The 24129-nt window shown below is 42.1% G+C and overlaps 1 protein-coding gene across 7 annotated transcripts in view; it reads right to left on the bottom strand.

Annotated features, from left to right (window-relative positions):
- The window catches only part of LOC135223690 (uncharacterized), a 171259-nt gene that overhangs the window by 76216 nt on the left and 70914 nt on the right, over positions 1 to 24129 (bottom strand). For all 7 annotated transcript variants that reach the window (XM_064262390.1, XM_064262396.1, XM_064262394.1 and 4 more), the window contains exon 5: positions 10130 to 10218. In XM_064262390.1, the coding sequence (XP_064118460.1) occupies positions 10130 to 10218 (89 nt within the window). The remainder of the gene's footprint in view (positions 1 to 10129; positions 10219 to 24129) is intronic.

Raw genomic sequence — 24129 nt, 5'->3', positions numbered from 1 at the left:
TTCCAAATTGTTGAACCCATGAGTGAGATCAACAACTTCCGAAACGGAAGACAGAAACTCCTGCATGTCCCCCTCCTCCTGCTCTGGCACCGGCGACCGACGACGAGAAGGATGTCTAGGCTCTTCTAACGCGCCTTCTTCACCAAAATTCACAGAAGGGTTAGTAGCCAAACAGTCTGAAACCCCTACTAACCCATCTGGGCTGGGTCCTAGCGTCAGCCGCCGAGACGGACCCACTGTAACACTAGGCACATCACTTACCTCAACAGGTGAATCCAGACGTCCATGAACGGAAACGGGCGTGGTGGCCATACGTACGTGAGATGGGAGGAAACTCGAGCACTCGAGATTGACGGAGAATCCCTTATAGTGGAAGTCTTGGAAGCACCTGTTAGAGAGGCAGGCAAACACTCCAGGTGCACCACCTCCGTGCTCACTACCTTCGACCTCTTGACAGGCGCCTTCAGATCTTTACAGCAACGAATAGGCCTTGGAGAAGAAGGAGCACTACCATCACGTGCACGGACAGGGGAGGTTGCAACACACTCGCGATGTGCAAGGACAGAAGGGGGGGGTTGCACATACGAGATTCGGTGGCGAAGCAACCCCTGCAGAACACAAATCACAAACACTGCCCGAAACCACAGCACTCTCGGGAACGCGCCCGCGCTGTTCCTCCCTCGATGGCGAAGGAAGGGCAAAGTCCTTAGCCTTCCAATGCTTAATACGCCGACGAGGCGTAGAGGGGGAAGAGGGAGAGGAAGACAACGCTAGCTTCTTATGCGCACTCTTCTCGGAAGGCGGGGACGAAGCAAAGCGTTTCCTATCAGTCCTTCCAACCGATAAGGCAGCCAACTTCACATCCAATACAGAGTCCAGCCTCTGAAGCACTGCCTGGCATATGACCTCGAACTGATGTGCCAGAGAAGGCTCTGAAGACAAGGAAGGGAGATGTTGTGAACTGGGCAGCAGTGATGACGTCGTGGCTAAGTGAGGCGGATCGGAGGAGGCAACTGGGAGATATGTCATCGATGAGAGTGACGTCACAAGCGGTGGTAACGTCACGGCTTCCCCTCTTTGCGAGGGGGAAAGAGATGCCACTGGCGGAGGAATACACAAAGATGGACCCCGTGATGTCATTAACCCTTAAACGCCGAAGCGGTAAATAAAAAAATGACTCCCGTGTGCCGGAGGGGTTTGAGAGTGAGCGCGTAAGCGGAAAAAATATTTTTTTCAAAAAATCACAGCGCACTTAGTTTTCAAGATTAAGAGTTCATTTTTGGCTCCTTTTTTTTGTCATTGCTTGAAGTTTAGTATGCAACCATCAGAAATGAAAAAAATTATCATTATCATATATAAATAATGCGATATATGATAGCGCAAAAACAAAATTTCATATATAATTGTATTCAAATCGCGCTGTGCGCCAAACGGTTAGAGGTAACAAGTTACTTTTTTTTTCATTGTAATGTGCACTAAATTGCGATCATTTTGATATATAACACATTGCAAAACGATAAAAGCAACACAGAGAAAATATTATCACAAAATGATGCATGAATTCGTAGCGCGCGGATGTAAAAAAATAATTTTTTAAAAAATTCACCATAAATCGAAATATTGTTATAGAGACTTGCAATTTGTTTCAAAATGAAGGAAAATGATTGAATATTACGATACTGTAAGAGTTTTAGCTTACAAATGCAGTTTTCGACCATTTCGAACGAGTTAAAGTTGACCGAATGTCGAATTTTTGTTTAAATTTTTTTTTTATATGCAAATATAAAAAAAATGAGAAATGCTACAACCTTCCAATAATTTTTGTTATATTGTGCATGTTTTTGCGCACATTTTCATATATAAAACTCTAAAAATAGCGTAATATGAAAAGGCTCAAATATTAGGAGAATGTGGACCGCGTTTCCGAGATTTTCGGCCGAGAATCGGCAGCGCGGACGGAATAAAATTTTTTTTTTGTTTCAAACCTATTCACCATAAATCGAGATATTGTTCTAAAGACTTGCATATGTTTTAAATTGAAGATACATGATTAAAATTACTAGACTGTAAGATTTTTTATGTTATAAATGCGTTTTTTGACCTTTTCGGTTGAGTCAAAGTTGACCGATCGTAGTTTTTTTCGTACTTATCGTACTTTATATGCAAATATTTCAAAAATGAGAAATGCTACAACCTTCCAATATTTTTCTTTTGTTATATTTTGCATGTTTTTGACACATTTCCATATATAAACCTTTAAAAAAAGCGTATATGAAAAGGCTCAAATATTAGGAGAATGTGACCTACGCGTTTAGGAGATTTCGGCAGAGATCAGCGCGCGGAGGGGAAAAAATATTTTTTTACAAAAATTCACCATAAATCGAGATATTGTTCTAGAGACTTGCAATATGTTTTAAAATGAGATAAATGATTGAATATTACTGACTGTAAGATTTTTATGTTTATAAAAAGCGTTTTTTGACCTTTTCGTTGAGTCAAAGTTGGACCGATCGTAGTTTTTTTGTGTACTTATCGTACTTTATATGCAAATATTTCAAAAAATGAGAAATGCTACAACCTTATTCCAAAATTTTTTGTTATATTGTGCATTGGTTTTGCACACATTTCCATAATATAAACCTTTAAAAAAAGCGTAATATGAAAAGGCTCAAATATTAGGAGAATGTGGACCTACGCGTTTCCTAGATTTTCAGCCGAGAATCGTCGCGCGGAGGGGAAAAAAATATTTTTTCAAAAATTCACCAAAAATCGAGATAAGTGTCTAGAGACTTGCAATTTGTTTTAAAATGAAGATAAATGATTGAATATTACTAGACTGTAAGATTTTTATGTTATAAATGCGTTTTTTTTTTACCTTTTCGGTTGAGTCAAAAAGTTGACGCGATTCGTAGTTTCTTTTGTACTTATCGTACTTTATATGCAAATATTTCAAAAATGATAAATGCTACAACCTTCCAATATTTTTTGTTATATTGTGCATGTTTTTGCGCACATTTCCATATATAAAACTATAAAATAAGCGTAATATGAAAAGGCACAAATATTAGGAGAATGTGACCAACGCGTTTCGGATATTTTCGGCCGAGAATCGGCGTGCGCGGAATAATAAAATTTTTTTCAAATATTCACCATAAATCGAGATATTGTTCTAGAGACTTGCAATTTGTTTTAAAGTGAGGTAAATGATTGAATATTACTAGACTGTAAGTAATTTGCTTACCCAAAAAAAAAAAAATTATAAAAATATAAAAATTCTTAAAATATATATATATAGGTATATATTATATATTATATTATACATATGTATATATATATAAATATTATTATATATATATAATTTATATTGTTAAACGTAAAAATAATATATTACATTCTTCGATTCTGGTACCAATACATAAATAAAAGGAATGCAGGTGACACTTTCTCTTCGCAATACAATGAAATGTCTTATTATTATTTTATCATGCACACATTCAGATATATAAAAAATTGTAATAAATATAAAACTAAATATAAAATAAATGCAGAATACTCACTCGTAATCCTGACTCTTCGTTTCTTCTATTTTCTTGTTTTCTCCCTCCTCCATTGAAGAGTCTTGCATTTTTTTCCACTCGACATGACGAGGTACAGGTGGAGGAGGGAGACGCGCGCCCTTACTGCTGATGGACCCGGGGGCCCCGTGCGCCCTCCGCTGTCGGTTTAGGGGGCGCGCTCCAATACATGACCTTAGTGTGGTACTTTCGGTCACACTCCCCTATCCTGCAAAGAGCAACTTTTTGCAGAAGACAGACAGAAGAACCGGAGGGTGTCTCTCCTTCATGCCATTCATATGGGCACACCCGGACCACCAGTTTCTGCCTTTCAGCCCTTCTAACGGCCCCTCCAGTATGTGTTCCCTGGCTGCAGCCGACAGCAGGGTCCACTACCCGACGAGAAGCGGTGATGGCGGGGCCGGCAGCAGAGGGGCGTCGTCAGCAGGGGCATCGTCAGCAGGAGGCGGCGGCAGCAGGGGCGGCGGCAGCAGGGGCGTCGTCAGCAGGGGCGGCGGCAGCAGGGCGGCGGCAGGGGTCGAACGAAGTGGCCCTCCTATCTGCCCTTTCTCTAGGGGCAGATCTGCAGCTCAGGGCAGGGGGCGGGGTCAGTTATGGAAGGCCACTCATCGGGATCGAAGTTGATGAGGGCATTCCCGGCTACCTCTAGGAACTGTATGTGGTCAACCTCGATTGTCACCGCGGTACCCACAGTACAGTATGTAGGCATTTTGGAGGGCCAACTGAAGGATGTATTTGAGGAGCTTCTGTGTCCACCTTCTGGTTCTCCTGGCGAAGGGATAGTACTGGATGAGCTGATCAAAGAGATCAACTCCTCCCATGTGCCTGTTGTAGTGCCCAATGACAGTAGGCCGCTCGGTACGAAACTCCTCAAACACAACTCGGCCCTGTCGACGTGTCTTCTTCCGCTGTACGATCTCTTCTTGGATGGGTTCATGACTCGTCGTAATCATGGGGACGAGTTCGGACACCCTTCCAACAGATGACGAAGACAGCGCCCTTCCGCCGCCACTCTGTCTCCTCTCTTGCCAGGTGTTGCGGATGACTAGCGAACCTCTGAGGACATTCGGGGCCCCACGCACCAACCGAAGGATACCACTGACGTGAACACCTGCTTCATGCAGTTCCTGGGCCAGGGATACGAGTTATAATAATTATCCATAAACAGGTGATATCCCTCGTTACGGAAACGTCCCACAAGGTTGAATACAGTGTCACGCAGCGTGGAGAAGACCCGGTACACACTGAAAAGTCCACAACGTATCCAGTGTTGGCCTCGGTAATGAGAAAGAATTTCACACCATATTTCTTTGCTTCTGTGGTTATACACTTTCTATACTAGGACGTTCTTTGTAAGGCATCATCCCCTCATCCAAAGACAGGTTCTTTCCAGGAATCACGAGATTACTACACCGCTCACGGATATAATCCAACACTGTACGCACTAAAATGAGGCGATCACTGTATTCCGGGGTATGGCCCTTCGGTTGAAGGCGTTGAAGTACCTGTCCATCGCCAGGAAATTATCACTGGACATAACGCCAGGCACATTCGGCATACATAAAAAATAATTTCTCCTCCAATATTGCCTGACGTCGACAGCAGGTGTCATACCAAAATAAATGTGGAGCCCCAAAAAATGTGCCATGTCAATGAGGTTGCAATCCCGCCAGTAATACAACAAGGTCGTCTTCAGCTCATACCGGCAGTACCGAGCGTAGTCCACCGTCTCGTGTACCAGGTATTCCAGCAATTCCCGCGTCAGGAAAAGCTGGATGAACCCCAAAACAGTCAGGGGTAATGGTCACGGTCATCCCAGGGGTTGCCGTGAAGGGGTGCATGTTAGGAGGGGTGGGGTCTCCGTCCACCCCTCGTCACTCTCCGACGACCGACCTTCACCTTGGCTGGTGCGACGAGCCGACCTTCTACGTGCCCGTGAGCGCTGCGGCGAGCGCAACAGGTGCGGGCACGATGCACACTACCCCCCCCCCGTTGGCCCATTCACCCTCACTTAGCCCTCACTTTCTGTATCGTCCTCTGCGATAAAACTTGAGCCGTATCCCCACCCTCCCCCTCCTCCTCAGATTCCCCCTCGTATGCACTGAACCCACTGAATTCGAGCTCACTTTCGGGATGTGAGCCTCGAACGGACATTGGGGGCAAATATTCATCCTCACTTTCATCGGGACTGATTTGTCCTCATCACTCGATGACCATCCGCCATCAAAATGAGGACTTGCGACATGTTCCCGATCAAGCTCCGAAAGATATTCGTCTATGTCCCTTGGTTGGAGGCCTCCCAAATGCCTACGAATGCCCCTGAGGACGCCCACATGCTTCCTAGGGGTAACCAAAGGCATACGATGTGTTCCCGAAACACTTTCAGCCACACGTGGCCGCACAGAACGGCCTTGAGGCGCGGGGTCACGCTGGGTGCTTGGCCCCCCTCGCCAGCATCCAGGTCCAAAACTCGCCTTACACGATCCCTTCCGACGCGTAAAACGCGCCTTTCACGGTTCACACGTCGTTGAGACGTATCTAGGAATGTCCTGTAGCAATACAAAATGCTCAAAGTCTCGCACAAGTCCAGAAAAACACGCTTTTCACGAAAGATCGCTCTCGGATGGTGCGCTACTGATGCTGGCTGGAGCGAGAAGAAGGGATATCGCACATGCGCACCTGGGTCACGCTTCAAAACAAAATAAGGCCTTGATCCGTGAACTCCCAGCATTCCCCAAGGCGCGTGATTCAAAAGTTTTAGGCTGGTAGGCCTATAAGTATTTTTGTTCCGCGAATTTTAAAAAAAAATTTTAAAAAAAACTTTTGTATGTCGACGTAAAAATTACGTTTCCAGTCGGCACCCGACAGACAATTTATCTCGACGTAAAATACGTCCAGTCGGCGTTTAAGGGTTAATGGGGCTGATGCTGCAGTGTCGCTCCGATACAAAACGACAGCAGACACCGGCGGAGCAATACAAGATGGCAGACTGCTCCCACCCGCAGAGCTCGAGGCCGGGAGGAGGGGGGATGGCCTAGCTGGACCGGGAAGGGGGGGGGGGGGGGGGGGGGGGGTGCGAGCCTCCACAAATTGCGCTAGCAACCGACCCTGGAAGAGAAGAGAATAATGAAAAAACCTCACCCTTCTCGGGAACCGAAAAAACTCCCGAGGAAGAGGGGGCTCATTACAAAAAATACCCTGGCGAACTCCTGATACTTCCATCGACGAATCAATGGAAGAAAAGGAAGAAGATGCATGGAAAACACTACTATGGGGGTTGACTACTGCGGAAGACGAAACATCGGGAATAGGAGCAAAACCCTCCCAAGTAGGAAGAGTGGAGACTCTCTGATTTTCCCTCTTACCATAAAACTTCCTTCACTGCTCCTTAGGCCATGCCCAGCATTCCATACAAGGATTCGTAATCGTACAAAAATTCGAATGACACCTACTGCATGTGATGTGAGGGTCTGTCTCTGACGAAGCCAAAAACCGAGAACATGGGAACCCAGGAACTCCAGGGCACATACAAGAAGGAGCAGAAGAAGCCGTAATACCAGGTAAAATCACACACACACACACACACTAAGGGAAACAAAATGGGCAATGAACTGGGAAAAGGCCAAGAGTGGAAAAAAGACAACTCTTGCCCAGGCGATCAAGAAAAGACTGGCGTAGATGATCGGCGTTTGACCACTCTTCACCCGATCTATGCATGCGTTGCCAGATATCACAAGATTCCTTGCTTTCATCTGCTTTTTGACCGGATCCAGCTAGGTGCTAGAAATTATCCTATCTTATCCTATTGTTAAGACCGAGGGTTTGTTCGCGTATGAACAAACCTGACTCTAATCACTTTCTTTCAAAGTGACTGAGAGAGTGATAGAAGTAATGACTATATAGACCTTACAGATCAAAATAAAAATCAAACCTGGAAAATTTGAGTTCACAATATGCAAATTCTTGTGAATCACAGTTATAAAAGAATAGTGTTGTCACATATACTAGAAAAACCCTAAGAATATGCGTATATGCTTTACCATTTTCATAGAAAGTCTACAACCTATACCAGTGTTTCTCAACCTGTGCACCAGTGCGCCCCACGGAATAGGAAAATTATATATATTCTAATGTTTAAAATATCTGTAATTTATTCAGAAATTTTGCAGACACCGAGTATGTCTCTATGTCTGAGTCAAGTCTTCGATATACGACAATTTAAACTGGAAGGTAAATTCCTTAATTTTTTCTTTTCATTTCGAGTGAAGTGAAGTGTCCAGCTAAGAAAATTAAGATTAGACCTAATCGGAAATACGACAAAAGTTATTTAAGTTTTGGCTTCATGGGGACTAGAGATGAAAATCAGCCTCTCCCATTGTCTTTGGTTTGTGGTTGCAAAATGTCAAATGAGTCGATGCTTAAATTAAGTAAACATTTTCAAACATCACATTGCAGTCTTCAAGGAAAAGACATAAATATTTCAAAAGACTACTTGAGCAACATACAAAGCAAGCATTTGCTTTCAAAAGTATGGTAACATTGCAAGAATAAGCTCAAATTACATCTTATGAAGCATCGGAAATGATTGCCGAAAAGATGAAGTTACATAAGCTTGCTGAATCTATTATTTTGCCCGCTTGCAGAAAGATGGTGAAGACTATGCTAGGAGATGATGCACAGAAACAATTAAGTAAAATTCCACTATCAAATGATACTGTTCACAGGCGTATTCTGGAAATGTCTACCGATATTGAGGAAAATGTTTGTCTTAATAAACTTCAGGATGCATACTTTGCGCTACAAGTTGAATCAACAGACATAAATAACAAAGCGCAACTATACTGGCTTTTATTCGCTTTATTGTTGGGGGTAGAATTGTAAATCAGTATCTTTTTTGCAAGGAATTGCTTGCCACTACTAAAAATGAAGATATTTTCCTTATTTTGAGAAGTTATTTTGAGAAATTTTATTTATCTTGGGAGTCGTGTGTTGGAATTTGTACTGATGAAGCTCCATCAATGATGGGTTCCATTAAAGGTCTTGCATCCTTTGTAAAGCAAAAGAATTCCAAGATAACAACAACTCACTGTTTCTCGCATAGAGAGGTCCTGATGGCAAAAACACTGGGTGTTAAATTGAAAGAAGTTTTTGATCAAGATGTCCAAATGGTAAATTTCATCATGACTAGACCAGTAAAGCCTTGCATATTTGAACAACTTTATGAAAACATGGATTCACAACACACTCACTTGCTGCTGCACACAGAAGTAAAATGGTTGTCAAGAGGAAAGGTACTCTGTCGTGTGCTTGAACTTCACGAAGAACTATAGGCATTTTTTAAACAAGAAAATATAAGTAAATTTTGTGGACTTTTGGAATGTGAGTTTTGGACATCAAAATTGGAATATCTGGCTGATACGTTTCAACTTTTGAATAATCTGAACATGTCTATGCAAAGTGGAAATCTCCTCTCATCTACCGACAGAATCAAAGCATTCCAGAAAAAAATAGTGATTTGGAAAAGAAAAGCAACTTAAGGCTGCTTGAAAAAGTTTCCTTTGCTGAGAAAAGGCTATTCAGATAATTTAATTCCTTTAATAGTGGATCATTTAGCGACTCTGGAAGGTAATCTGAATTATTACTTTCCCTCAATAAACACCAAGCAGTACGACTGGATTCGCAACCCTTTCATTGATATTTCTACTGACGAAGTTGGCTTTTTGTTAACAGAAGAGGAAGTGCTGGCCGCTATATCTACTGATCGGGGATTAAAGATCAAGCATGAAGGGTGACCATCGATCAGTTTTGGATTTCAATTAAAGAAGAATATCCTTCAATAGCTAACAAGGCATTAACGGTTTTATTGCAGTTTTCCACATCTTATCTTTGTGAACAAGGATTTTCTGTACTAACATTAAATGTAAAAGTAGATCAAATATTAAATCTATTGATGAAGAGTTGAGAGTTTGTTTATCACATATAAGGCCTAACATTCACAAAATTGCTAATTCTCATCAAGCACAGGTTTCTCATTAGGATACTTAAATGCAAAATGTAATTTCTAAAAACTAAATGGTTATTTTAGAATACATATCTATTATTTTCCTATTACTGCTACTACTACTACTACTACTACTACAACTACAAATTATAATAATAATAATGATAATAATAATAATAATAATAATAACAATTATTATTATTATTATTATTATAAAATAAAAATATGCAGCATATAAAAAAATTTTAAAATATGCATGAATGCTTTGCACAAAAAAGTAAAATAATTGTCTCTGGAAGAAAGTATTACCGTACCAGCAATCTAAAGTTTCTGAAACTTCACAATAAATTCATATTTCATGAGTATTTTGTCCATATTAAAATCAAAGGTGTGCTCCAAAGTTTCTGTTAATTCATAGATGCGCCCTGAGGTTAAAAGGTTGAGAAACACTGATCTATACAATAAATTTTAAAATACTTTGATAATAATGTGAGCACCAATACAAATTTTTTCATAAACAAATAAAAAGAAAAAAGAAAAATATCCAACCAACCTGAGCCATGCCTGCCTGCTCATAGAGAAATATGTGTGCCTGATCCCCCAGCAAAGCTTCACAGCCTCTCTGCTCACAGTGACCAAGGACTACCAGGAGTAGAGAAAGATATTCAAAATACAAAGAAAAGATCTTTAACAAATCTCTTCATAACCAAGACATGCAATGTATACAGTAATTTAAATGAATACAGATTAACAAAATGATATAAAGATGGTATTCCTACAGCACCAAAGTAGCCTTCTTCTCAAATTCCAATTTCAATAAGCTTAACACAATTCTATGTGTTCTACAAGTTAAGTACACAATTCTATGTGTTCTACAAGTTAAGTATATCTTAGTTTAACCAGACCACTGAGCTGATTAATAGCTCTCCTAGGGCTGGCCCAAAGGATTAAATATTTTTACGTGGCCAGGAACCAACTGGTTACCTAGCAACAGGACCTACAGCTTATTGTGGGATCTGAACCACATTATATCGAGACATGAATTTCTAATCACTAGAAATAAATTCTTCTGATTCCATGTTGGCAGAGTGGGGAATTGAACATGTGACTACAGAATCGGTAGGCGAGCACGCAACCCACTCGTCCAACGAGGAACTATATTTGTTCAACAACATTGAAACTATTTCTGATATACCTCAATATACACATACTATTATGAACGCTTCCCAGTACTCTGCAATGGCTGTAGTAACAACTGCCGAGTAGTATTCTACACACATCCAAGTTAAGGAACCTATTATAAAGCCATCAGTTAGGGCATTAAAGGGAATATTAAAGCATCCACTACTATCAAAAGTAACTTCCAAGTAAATATAGTGATTATGTTACATTTCCATAAAACACTAATTTTAAGTATGACACGCAAATACTGTACTTAAAAAAATAAAATTTCTATTATAAACAGGTGGTCAGTATGAAAAACTCAAACTCTAGTTTCACCTACTACAATATGGAAAAAGGCCTGGAAATCAAAGTAATAAATGTAATGCTTACATTTAAGCAGCACTTACGCTTTGCTAGGGGGAAAGAAATCTGATTCAGATCCAATCTGAAGATGATAATTCACGCAAATGTTAAATGACAACTAACAGAAAATAAGGATGGTTCATGTACACTCAGAATACATGCCTATCTAAAGGACATCTTAAAAACCAGAAAAATAACAAGTGCTACATGAAGTATCAAGTTACTTCTACAACCTGTCCAAACTAACCCTTAATTTGATTTCATCAAAACACAGAGGATGTGAAAGTAGATAAGCAATAAAGGTACAGAAGTGAAAAAACTAGCAGTTCCAAACATACTGCATACTCTATAATCCTCATAATAGTTTGGGTTAAAAATACACTGCATCTTGCGAACAAATAAGAAAATTAACCAATTAGTTTTCAGGGGAAGCACAAATGTATCACAAATGATGCAAAGAAAAAAAAAAACAAATACTGTAATGCCAAGTCTGAAATTATCTAATGGCTGACTAAAATGCACACTAGATTAAAAATGCGGTTGGGAAAACAAGCTCACAGACTGAGTTTCAAGTGTATCAACTGCCATAGTGCACACCTCAAAAAATAATTAGGAAGAAAGATCTCCCTCAACCACCATCTGTAGGGTGAAACTTGTTACACACATCTTATGAAATTTTCTTTATTCTGCTGTACATGATGGAATAATTCTTTCCCTCCAGCCTTGCCTTGCTGGAAGCATTAAGATATTTAGCAAGACGCCAGGACAATAGCAAGGCATACTTCATTTACAGCGGCATTAACAATGTCTCATGGAAAGGGCAAGTTTCAGGCAGAAACTCCTCCACAAAGGGTGCAACTTTATACCAGGGTTGTTTTGAATAACTCTTTCAAATGATAGACTGAAAAAAAAGTGGGCTGTGGAAGACCTTACTGAGGGATCCACAAAGTATACAATACTTCTATTTTGATAGAACACAAATCTACAAACTCTGTTGATCTTTCCATGCATGCATTTCTTCCTTTCAAAGATTTCATTTGCGAAAAGGGGGTCTGAAACCTGAAATCAAATACTAATTGCACCTTGCTCTCTTCTTGAGAGCGAGCCAATTCACAAGCCCTGGAAACCTGGGCTTTAGCAGAAATGACATTCTGATAAGCCCAAATGACAGGATTAGTTGGAAAACAGCTCTAACACCACAATAACAATGCTTTTTAATTTAGAGAGTGACTACCAAGGAGCTTCTCTGCATATGTCATTAAGCAAGCAATGACCACCTTTCTTGCAAATGATGGACTTATTACAGTTCATTTAAGTAACATCTGATTAGTCTAAGATTTGGTAACTTATTTTCAGTAATACCACAAATGTGCAGACCACTATGGGGTATTTTTTGCCTAGTTTGTAACATGGATAGATTGCAAGCAAATGTCCCTAACATTATTATTTCAACTACTGAAAGATTACCATAAAATTCTAATGTTAACAAGTGACTGCCACCCGAGTAACTTTACATCAATGGAATTTTTTTTTAGAGAGATAAAGGCCACGGAGATCCAGCATACACTGATAAAGTCTTGTTTGATGAAGAACGTTTACTCTGGGTATCAGATACCAAACAAGGTACAGTGCAGAATTCCTCTTTTCACCTGGAATAATGAAGCAAACCATTCTGAGCCTTGCCTAACCTCTTTCAAGGGAAGAAAAATGGAAAGAGAAACCTTCTAAGTCAACCTGGAGTATAACCTTATCTTACTGACTTGGGCCTAACCTAGTCTAAATAACCCTCAAGACTAATGTCTTCTAATTAAAAAAACTAGCTCTACCTATGAGATGTGCCACCTGATTTGCCTTCTCATGTTTGTGAAGATCAAATAAAAATGAAAAAATTAAAGATCAGGAAGAATGCCTCTAATAGCCTCTACAGTCCATGAGAATACTTTTCAGGTACAGTGGACTCACACATTCTCGGATTTCTCTCTGGAACGTTTCCCCGCATTATTTGTGGGAAATTCGCCTATTCGCAGTATTTTTCTGAGAAATATCCACAAATTCCTGGTTTTTTTATCAATTGCATCATAAAATGCACTTTTTGTGAAAAAAAACTGGTATAAAAATTTTTAGTGGGCTTTTAAATGAGTTCAACTATCAAAATAGGAGGATTTAAGCATTTTAATAGGGGTTCCAACTATTCACGGAGGGATCTAGTACACATCCCCCATAAATATGGGGGGACCAATGTATATTGATGGCAGGATGCTAGGATCCTGGAGAGTTTTTGGAATTGATATTTAATTGATAGTAGTGAATTATTGTTATCCCTCCAGTAACCAAGTTTTAAGGCACTAATGGGAGAGGCAGCTAACTCCAGTACAGCCGAGTCACTTCCTAGCTACCACTATTTACATCAGCTGTTTGGCAACCAACCTATTATTATTAATTACACCTCTAAGCATTTTTTTATCCTTAAACTGATCTAACCAACCATGACCACAGAAATATATTTTAAAGGCACTGGTTTGCATATTACATACATAAACATAAAGTGAAAATATACCGACATTCACTCAGTGATTAAAATAATGACAAATGAGGGCATAAACAAACCAAAGGTGTAGAGTTCCTTCACAGATAATCTGCCTTTAACCATGACCAACAGGGAAATGACAAAACAACACAAAGAGGTGAGGTCGCTTCTCTAATTCTCCAATAACACTACTCATCCCCTCATCAACAGGTCAGGTCAATTTGGAAGAGTCTACATTCTCTCCAGCAGCAGTAAGGTCTAAGCGTATGAATACAAACATGCAATATGAAGAAGCCTTTCATTCACATATACAAAATAGTTTAACCCTTAAACGCCGAAGCGGTAAAAAAAAAAATGTCTCCCGTGTGCCGGAGACGTTTCAGAGTGAGCGCGGAAGCGGAAAAAATATTTTTTTCAAAAAATCACAGCGCGCTTAGTTTTCAAGATTAAAAGTTCATTTTTGGCTCCTTTTTTTGTCATTGCCTGAAGTTTAGTATGCAACCATCAGAAATGAAAAAAATTATCATTATCATATATAAATAATGCGATATATGATAGCGCATAAACGAAATTTCATATATAATTGTATTCAAATCGCGCTGTGCGCAAAACAGTTAAAGGTAACAAGTTACTTTTTTTTTCGTTGTAATGTACACTAAATTGCAATCATTTTGGTATATAACACATTGTAAAACGATAACAGCAACACAAGAGAAAATATTATCACAAAATAATGCATGAATTCGTAACGCGCTGACGTAAACAAATATTTTTTTCAAAAATTCACCATAAATCTAAATATTGTCCTAGAGACTTCCAATTTCTTTCAAAGTGAAGACAAATGATTGAATATTACTATACTGTAAGAATATTAGCTTACAAATGCAGTTTTCGACCATATCTGACGAGTTAAAGTTGACCGAATGTCGAATTTTGTTTATATATATTTTTTTATATGCTATTATTTCGGGAATAAGAAAAGCTACAACTTTCAAATATTTTTAGTTTTATTCTAAATGAAATTGCGCACATTTTCATATATAAAACTCAATGAAATGCCTAATATGAAATGGAGCAAATATTCCGAGAATGGGATTTACGCATTTCGGAGATTTGTGGCGGAGAATCCGCGCGCGGAGGGAAAGGAAAGTTTTTTTTTTTGTTTTTTTTTAAATTCACCATAAATTTAAATATTGTGCTAGAGACTTCGAATTTGTTTCACGATGAGATAAATGACTGAATATTACTAGACTGTAAGAGTTTTATCTTACAATTGCGTTTTTTCGACCATTTCGGTAGAGTCAAGTTGACGAACATGGTTTTTTTTTTTCTATTTATCGTGATTTATATGCAAATATTTCAAAAATGAGAAAAGCTACAACCTTCAACTATTTTTAGTTGTATTATACATGAAATTGCGCAAATTTTCATATATAAAACTTTATGTAACGGCTAATTTAAAATGGTGCAAACATTACCACAATCGCACGTATGATTTTTTCAGAAGAGTTACCGCGCGGACGTAAAGAAAATGTTATTTTTTTCATAAATTCACCATAAATCGAAATATTGTGCTAGAGACTTCCAATTTATTGCAAAATGAAGGTAAACGCTTGAATATTACTAGAATATAAGCGTTTTAGCTTACAATTGCGTTTTTCTTTTGACCATTTCGGTAGGTAGAGTCAAAGTTGACCGAAGGTTGAGAATTTGTCACTTATCATTTTTTATATGAAAATATTTCAAAATTGATAAAAGCTACAACCATGGGTTGTTTTTAGTTGTATTGTGCATGAAATTGCGCACATTTTCATTTATAAAACATTATGTAACGGCTAATTTAAAATGGTGCAAACATTACCACAATCGCATGTATGATTTTTTTCGGAAGAGTTACCGCGCGGACGTAAGGAAAAAGTTTTTTCATAAATTCACCATAAATCAAAATATTGTGCTAGAGACTTCCAATTAGTTGCAAAATTAAGGTAAATGATTGAATATTACTAAAATATAAGAGTTTTAGCTTACAATTGCGTTTTTCGACCATTTCGGTAGAGTCAAAGTTGACCAAAGGTTGAAATTTTGGCACTTATCGTTATTTATATGAAAATATCTCAAAACTGATAAAAGCTACAATCATGAGTATTTTTTTGTTGTATTCTACATAAAAATGCGCACATTTTCATATATAATACTCCATGTAACGGCTAATTTAAAATGGTACAAAAATTATGTCAAAGTGACGAAATAATTTCCGAGATGTGTCACAGATACTTTTAGTGCGGCAAGAAAGAAATTCGCGCTTGCGCGCCTGCGTAACGATTGTAAACAAAACAACACCTTGATCCGTGAACTCCCAGCATCCCCCAAGGCGCGTGATTCAAGAGTTTTTGACTGGTAGGCCTAAAAGTATTTATCCGCGACTTTTTAAAAAAACTTTTGTATGTCGACGTAAAATATGTCCAGTCGGCACCCGAGAGACAAAAAATGTCGACGTAAAATACGTCCAGTCGGCACCCGAGAGACAAAAAATGTCGACGTAAACTACGTCCAGTCGGCGTTTAAGGGTTAATTACTCTTAGCAGCAAAGAGTATTAGTAAAATAAAAATCACAATTTGTTGTAAATTGTATTTTTCCTAACTATACAAACCTGAGGGCCTTTACATATGGAATATACTTACAGCGCAGCTGGACCGGTCATAAGCTTTCGAACAAGGTGGTTCGGTAATTAACTGCTTGTCCAATAGTCGGGAGTCCCGCCCGACTGGAAGGTAAACATTCACTTTGCTTTAGGCCCAGGAACAGAGTGAGGGGTGGCATGAGGTGGGACTATGTGTAAAGGACCTCAGGTTTGTATAGTTAGGAAAAATACAATTTACTACAAATTGTGATTTGTTCCGACACGTAATACAAACCCTCGGTCCTTCACATATGGAAGATTCACTTACTGATGGGTAGAATCAGAGTCTTATGAACAGACTGGTGTTCGTTCGACCTTGGTTCCCTCCCTGGTCGTAAGAGCAGAGGGAGGGATCCTAGCCTCTGTCCAACTGAGCAGGGTGTGCACCGCAGGATCAGTGGTCAGATCTCTGGACCAAATTCATAAGAGGGAGGCAAGCGTGACTCTTATGAATAGCAAGCAAGAACTAGTTCCTACGCAAGAGCCAAATATAGTCTTGGGTTTGTCTCTTGTTGGCGTCCACTAACCCCCCTTGTTAGGGGAGTGGCGGATAACCGCTCCTATCCCTAATGAAAGGGATAGGACAGGGCTCAGTCACGTAGCTTACCTGCATCGGCATCCTGTCCAGCGTAATGACGACCACCACCCTCTGCCCGCAGGGAAAGGTAAGAAAAGAGGAAGAGAAGCCAGCCACACTCTCATTCACTCTTCCATTCATGCAGTCTCACAAGGATGAGATGCTATCTTGTCCAGCGAGGGAGCTGGGGAAGCTACACAACTTGTTGAGCAGCCACCAAGGGTCCCAAGGAAAAAGTGTCCAAGGACCTGTGGGCGATATCCTTAAGGTAGAAGGAGGTAAAAGTGCTCTGGTGTGCCCAACCCCTGCTGTCAGCACCTGTGTCACAGAGAAGTTCTTGTGGAACGCAAGGGTTGGACCAATACCTCTGACTTCGTGGGCTCTCGGACGAAGGGTACCAGTGTCATCACTCCTGTCTGAAGCGTACGCCTTCTGGATTACCTCACGAAACAAGAAAGAAAGTGTTCTAGGACACTTCCTTCTTGGTAACCCCAGTGCTAACAAAGAGGCATTGACACTCGGGCCTGAGGTGATGAGTTCTCTTCAGATAGCGCCGTAGCGCGTTCACAGGACAAAGCAGCATCTCATCCGCATCGTTGTTGGTGAAGTCCTTCAGGAAGGGGATCGTGAATGACTCGAACTGGTCGTCAGGGACCGAAGGGTTCTGAGTTTTCGCTACGAAGTCTGGGACGAAATCGAGCGTCACCGATCCCCATCCCCTCAAGTGATTGACATCGAAAGAAAGACGATGCAGTTCCCCTACTCTCTTCGCTGATGCCAGGGCCAGCAGGAAGACTGTCTTGAGGGTCAGATCCCTGTCTGACGACTCCCTAAGCAGCTCAAAGGGTCTCCGAGTCAAACTCCTAAGGACGAGTCATGTCCCACCCTGGGAGCCTGAGTTCCCTGAGTGGGAAAGACCGCTCAAAGCTCTTCATCAGGAGGGAGATTTCCATGGAGGTGGAAATGTCCACTCCCCGCAGTTGAAGGACTAGGGCCAGGGCGGCTCTGTAGCCTTTAACTGCGGAGACGGAGAGGAGCTTCTCTCGGCGAAGGAAGAAGAGGAAATCTGCTACCTGCTGAAGAGTAGCTCTGAGTGGAGAGACCCTCTATCCACGACACCAACCACAGAAGACGGACCACTTTCCCTGGTACACCGCTGCAGAGGACTGTCTGAGGTACCCAGCCATCTCTGTTGCTGCTCGGTGAGAAAAGCCTCTCACTAGCAAGAGATGGTGGATAACAGCCAACCGTGAAGACACAGGGACCGAACCGCTCGGTGGTACCATTCCACGTGTGGTTGGCACAGGAGGTTGTGCCAGGGGGGAATCTCTCTCAGTGCCTCGGCGAGAAGAGCCAGCAGGTCCGGATACCAAACAGCCTGACCTTGTGAATCAGACAGAACGGGGGAAAGGCGTAGACGAAGAGGTTTTCCCACAAGTGTTGGAGTACGCCCTCTGCAGCTGTCCATGGGTCCTGCACAACTGAGAAGAAAACCTCAAGTTTCCTGTTGTGCAGGGTGGCGAACAGATCCACAACTGGACATCCCCACAGGTCAAAGAGCCTTTCTGCTACATCTGGGTGAAGGGACCATTCGGTCCCGATCACCTGATTCCAACGGCTGAGCTTGTCTGCCACTACGCTCCTCTTGCCTGGAATGTATCTGGCTGACAGCTCTACTGAGTGAGCTCATGCGCCTGCATCGTCAACTGGTGCAACGGGAGGGACACTAGGTCCCCGTTTGTTGACGTATGCCACTACTGTGGTGTCGTCGCTCATCAACACCACTGAGTGTCCCATCACCCGTTCCAGGAACTCTTGGAGAGCGAGGAACACTGCCTTGAGCTCTAGGACGTTGATGTGAAGGTGCTTGTCATGATGGTCCCACATACCTGCAGCCAGCAACTCTTCCAGGTGTGCGCCCCATCCCTCGGTCGATGCGACTGAGAACAGCAGCATCTCTGGGGGGGGGGGGGGAGGGGGGGGGGGGGGGGGGGGGGAAAGTGCGGAGAGGCACTCCTCTTATGAGGTTCATATCGTCCAGCTACCAGGCTAGGTCCTGCCTCACCTCCTCCATGAGAGGGACGGGGAGGTATGGCGGGACTCTTGCCTGTGACCAACACTCCTTTAGCCTCCATTGAAGCGACCGCAGGTGAAGACGCCCGTGAGGGACTAACTTCTTGAGAGACGACAGATGACTGATCACGACCTGCCACTGCTGAGCTGGCTGCTCCAGTCAAGACAGGAACCGTCCGGCTGCCTCCCTGAACCTGCTGATCCGCGAGTCTGTGGGGAAGACTTGCCCTGCTACCTAGTCGATTAGCATACCCAGGTACTTCATCCTCTGCTTGGGCTCGAGATCTGACTTCTCGAAGTTCACCACGATCCCGAGATCACGGTAGAATTCGAGGAGTTGATCCCTGTCCTGTAGCAACTGCGACCGGGAGCTCGCCAGGACCAGCCAATCGTCGAGATACCTCAGAAGACGTATCCCTGCCGAATGGGCCCAAGCAGACACCAGCGTGAACACTCGCGTGAACAGCTGACGGGCAGTTGAGAGACCAAAACAAAGTGCCCTGAATTGGTGCACCGTCCTGTCGAGGATGAAGTGGAGGTACTTCGTCGAGGATTGATGGATGGGTATCTGGAAATACGCATCTTTCAGGTCCACAGAAAGCATAAAGTCGTTCTCCCTGACGGAATCAAGCATGGAACGTGCCATTTCCATCGTGAACCAAGTCTGGCAAACATATTGGTTCACGGGAGAGAGATCTATCACCGGGCGCCAGCCCCCCAATGACTTCTCCACCAGGAAATGTCAGCTGTAGAAGCCCGGCGATTGATCCTGTACGATCTCCACAGCTCGTTTGCTCCTCGCGCATGGTTGGCGCCTCGTTCCTGGCTGGCGCCTGGAAGGATCCTGGTTGATATCTGGTGCCTTGCGCCTGGTTGGCTCTTCACGCCCTGCAAAGACTTCTCTCTTGGTAGGCGAATCACTTTCGGGTGATGCCTGGCGCCTGCTTGGAGTCTGGCGCCATGCGCCTGGCTGGCGCTACTACTTCTTCCTCTCGCCTGTCCAGTGCTTCGTTCCCAACAGAGACGGCCGCCTGTGCGACATCTCCCCTGGAGGGTTCGTTGCGCCTGGCAGGAGATCGGCGTCTAGACCTCTTGATAGGCAGCTTGTTGTCCTTTCTAAGAGGAAGTTCTTTGGATAGGACTCCCACCAAAGAAGCTAACTGTTCCTGCAGGTTTAACAGGATCTTCTTGGTCGACGCCTCTCTTTCCTCTTCATAAGGAGGAGAGGGCGATCTGGAAGGTGCTTGAGGTTCCCTTGCAGCAAAGGGAGTCGACTCTTTCCTAGCTCTCTTGATAACCGAGGGCGCTTCTTCTTCTGAAAAGCGCTCGGGGGGGCTAGAATCAAAAGCAGGCTCTTTCCAGTTCCTTTTCAATGGGCGAGACAGATTTGAGTCCTTCCACCCGCGCTTTGGTGAGGGAGATCCTGAAGAAGAGAAGCACTCACGCAGGACGCTTTTTCTATAGCGGTCCCTGGCAGTCTGAGGCGATACAGAGCCTGCCAAAGGGACGCCTGATCGGTGGGGAATCTCCACAACCTCCGTAAGGCTTTCGACTTTCCTTCTCCTCTGGGCCAGGGAGCTTGGAAGAGTTCTAGGCCTGGGAGCGTCGCAGAGCCGATCAGACGCCCCCTCCACTACACTGGGAACACTTACATCACTTGACATATCAAAATCACTTTGCTTACCTTCCAAAGCCGCCATTTTGACTTGCATCCTTTGAAGGGTAGCCTTCAGGTCTGCAATTTCCAATGCAGAATCTGTCGGATTTGCAATCTGTGAACGGCCTGATACAGAGGGAGAATAATTTATATCATGAGTAGAAGAAGCTACAGAACTAGATAAAGGTTCATTAGATCTAGATCTACTTAGGCTTTTAGAAGCCGCTTTCCTCACTCTGTCTCTCTCTAACTTCTTCAAGTAAGAAGTTAGTCTTCCATTCTTCAGCACTCAACCTTTCACATTCATTACAGGTGTTAGCCAAAGAACATTCAACAACTCTACAATGTCGGCAAACAGTGTGAGGATCTACCGAAGCCTTCGGCATCCTCACCTTGCAGCCTTCATTCACACACACTCTCACACCAACACTCGAGTCAGACATTCTTAAGAAAAATCCAAAAGCAAGTCCAAAAACAATTCCACGATAGCGAATGCCAATACAACGATCCAAGTACGTAACCAAAAGTCGGCCAAAAGAAGATCAATTGCGTTGAAAAAAGAATTCCAGTCAGGATGTAGTAACAACAATGTTGACACCACCGGCGACAGAGAAAATCTGATAGAAAACGGGAATGGTTCCTAGTCCTGCCACCCAGGGCAGGGCGGTAGATCACCTGACCTACCTGTAGCGAGTGCCGCAAAATTTAAATTTCTGTCGGGGACGACGGAGTCTATAGCTAAGTATATATCTGTCAGGGAAGTTGAAAGTATGAAAAGAATAATTAAAAAAGGGCTGGATGGGTCACCTCCACCAGTCTGCTTGCACGGACCCGCGGGAACTTCACATCAACAAAGGTATCAGACGATCACTGCGAAAGCGATCGCCGGTCTGGCGAGAGTCACCTGAGCGACACTTACCATCCTTCCGCTCCGTGCCTGGGTCCTGACACCTGTGAGCGTACTCAGCAGTCTGGACCTTGACTGTACGGTCACCCATAGGTGACCATACACTTGGTGACGCTCGCAAGCGAACAGCTGAGACTTCCCCAGTCCGGAGGCGGAACCTCTGGAGCCGGGAGAGCAGGTACCAACGGTGGCTGGTGCCTCCATGGTCCCCGTCTGCTTCTTCCCTGAGGAAGTAGAGAAGGGCCCCGTTCCCGGAGGAACGGGAGGACCAGCGGAAGACCCACCTGTCTCACCGGAGCGAGACAGACCCTTAGAAGTCCCGTAACGAGACTTCTTAGGGGGGGAGACCACCTTCTCTTCTACGGCAAAGCCTTAAAAGTCGAAGGGGTGGAGACATGAAAATATGATAATCTCGAAGGGGAGCATGACGACACTTGACGAGCTCTCTTCCTCTTTGATTCCTCCAAATTCTGCCAGACTTCTACCATCAGGAGTAGATAAACATCACATGGCAGCGCGAAAGCTTCGTCAAGTGACATAACTCCAAGGTAGTAATGGTAAATGAATATGATTATCAACAGGGGATCATTACACACACTCGAGGATCGGTATCACAACAAAAAAGTAATAAGCACACTCCTCACGCATCCAAGGGCACCACCCTCTGAAGTGAGAGGAGATCCTCCAAACAACACCACACGCCCATTCTTCTAACTTCGTCCGATAGTAAGTGAAATGATGAAGTAGAGGAGAAATTACTATAAAAACAAAACAAGGACAAACCTTTGAAGTTCCCCTCGGTACTTCCCAAGCGTAAGCGTAATTTTCAGATGAATACATGTCTCATTACAGGATCAATATCACTCATGTTAAATACATTTCATCCTCACGTTAAATACATATCTCGTCCTCACGTTAACGGGCAAAAGAATGTAAATAATATGTTGGCATACCTTTGCCGCCGACTCTTAACACAAGTAGATAGGCGGCTATAAAGGCTATCACGAAAAGTGGGTTTGTATACTAACTAAAAAACAAGGACAAACCCTTCTTTAATATTAATATCAAACAACGTACATACATATTTATTTAAAAAACAAAAATAAAACAAAAGGATCCCACCAGGATAAAAGATCAATGACCAGTCAGCCAGAGCTCACAAACACACTTCTTCATCGGAAGGCCGCTGAAAGCAAAGTGGAGTGTTTACATCTGGGCAGGCTAGCCTACCCGCCTGCCACATGGTAGTTACTGCCTAACCACCTTGTTCAAGATTTGAAGGCCATAATTCCAGCTACGCCAAAAGTAATGCCTTATATAAAGGACCGAGAGTTAGTATATCGCGAAAGAACAACTGCCCACTTTAATAGTTAACCCATCCATGACACACTATTCAAATGTTTGTAACTGCCTACTTTAGTTCAAACACCAATATGTCTTCAACTATCACCTTAAACTAAATTTACTTTCTTTCATTTTTGAAGTGATTTGTTTAATTTTAGGCATAAAAGGGAGGGCAACTATTTTCTTGTTTTCTTTATTCCATGTACTCTCTACATTTGCTCTGTAAAAAATCTTCCTAGCTTTGTTGAGTGCCCTTTTTCTGAACCATTCCAGGTATGCTAATGCATCGAAGCTTTTATTGATGTAATTTATTTCTTGCTCTATCTTGCAAGGGTCACACGTTCTCATTGCCCTAAGAAATAAACCTGTTAGAACACGTATTTTCATATCATGACTGTGAAAAGAGAAGAAATGAATATACGAGTTTGTAAGTGTGGGCTTTCTATATGTGCTGAATTCATACCGTTTCTTTTATTTCTATGCGTATGTCTAAAAATGGCAGTTTATTATTGTTACTTTTCTCTAAAGTGAACTGGATGTTGTTATCAAACTTATTGAGTTCGTCTAGAAAAGTTTCCATTTCATTTTCATCACCTTGCAGAATAGCAAAAATATCATCCACATATCTCCACCATCCTTGCAGCTTTAAGTTAAGGACATTAACATTAGGAACCAGGTTAGTTTTGAAATATTCCATAAAGATGTTAGCGAGTATAGGTGATAATGAGGACCCCATAGCTACTCCATATTTCTGTTAATAAACAAGTCCCTCAAACGTGAAATAAGTATCACTGACACACAATTTAATCAAATCAAGGAAGACGCCTAATTCAATGTTTGGATTGAAAATAGCCTCATTATGTTTAGTCTGAAGGAATTCTAATACTTTATCTAAGGGGACACTGGTGAATAATGCTACTACATCAAAACTAACCATGTGTCCCTTTATATTCCTTTTCTTAACTTTATCTATGAAATCTACTGAATGTTTAACCCTTAAACGCCGAAGGAGTATAATAAAAATCGTCTCGGAGTGAGCGCCGAAGCAGAAAAAATATTTTTTTCAAAAAATCACAGCGCGCTTAGTTTTCAAGATTAAGAGTTCATTTTTCGCTCCTTTTTTTGTCATTGCCTGAAGTTTAGTGTGCAACCATCAGAAATGAAAAAAATATCATTATCATATATAAATAATGCAATATACGTGTGATAGCGCAAAAACAAAATTTCATATATAATTGTATACAAATCGCGCTGTGAGCA

This window comes from Macrobrachium nipponense, chromosome 10 (genome assembly GCF_015104395.2).
Source record: "Macrobrachium nipponense isolate FS-2020 chromosome 10, ASM1510439v2, whole genome shotgun sequence".
In the NCBI taxonomy this organism is placed as follows: domain Eukaryota; kingdom Metazoa; phylum Arthropoda; class Malacostraca; order Decapoda; family Palaemonidae; genus Macrobrachium; species Macrobrachium nipponense.
The sequence above is the reverse complement of the archived record's forward strand: the minus strand, read 5'-3'. Positions and strand labels throughout refer to the sequence as shown.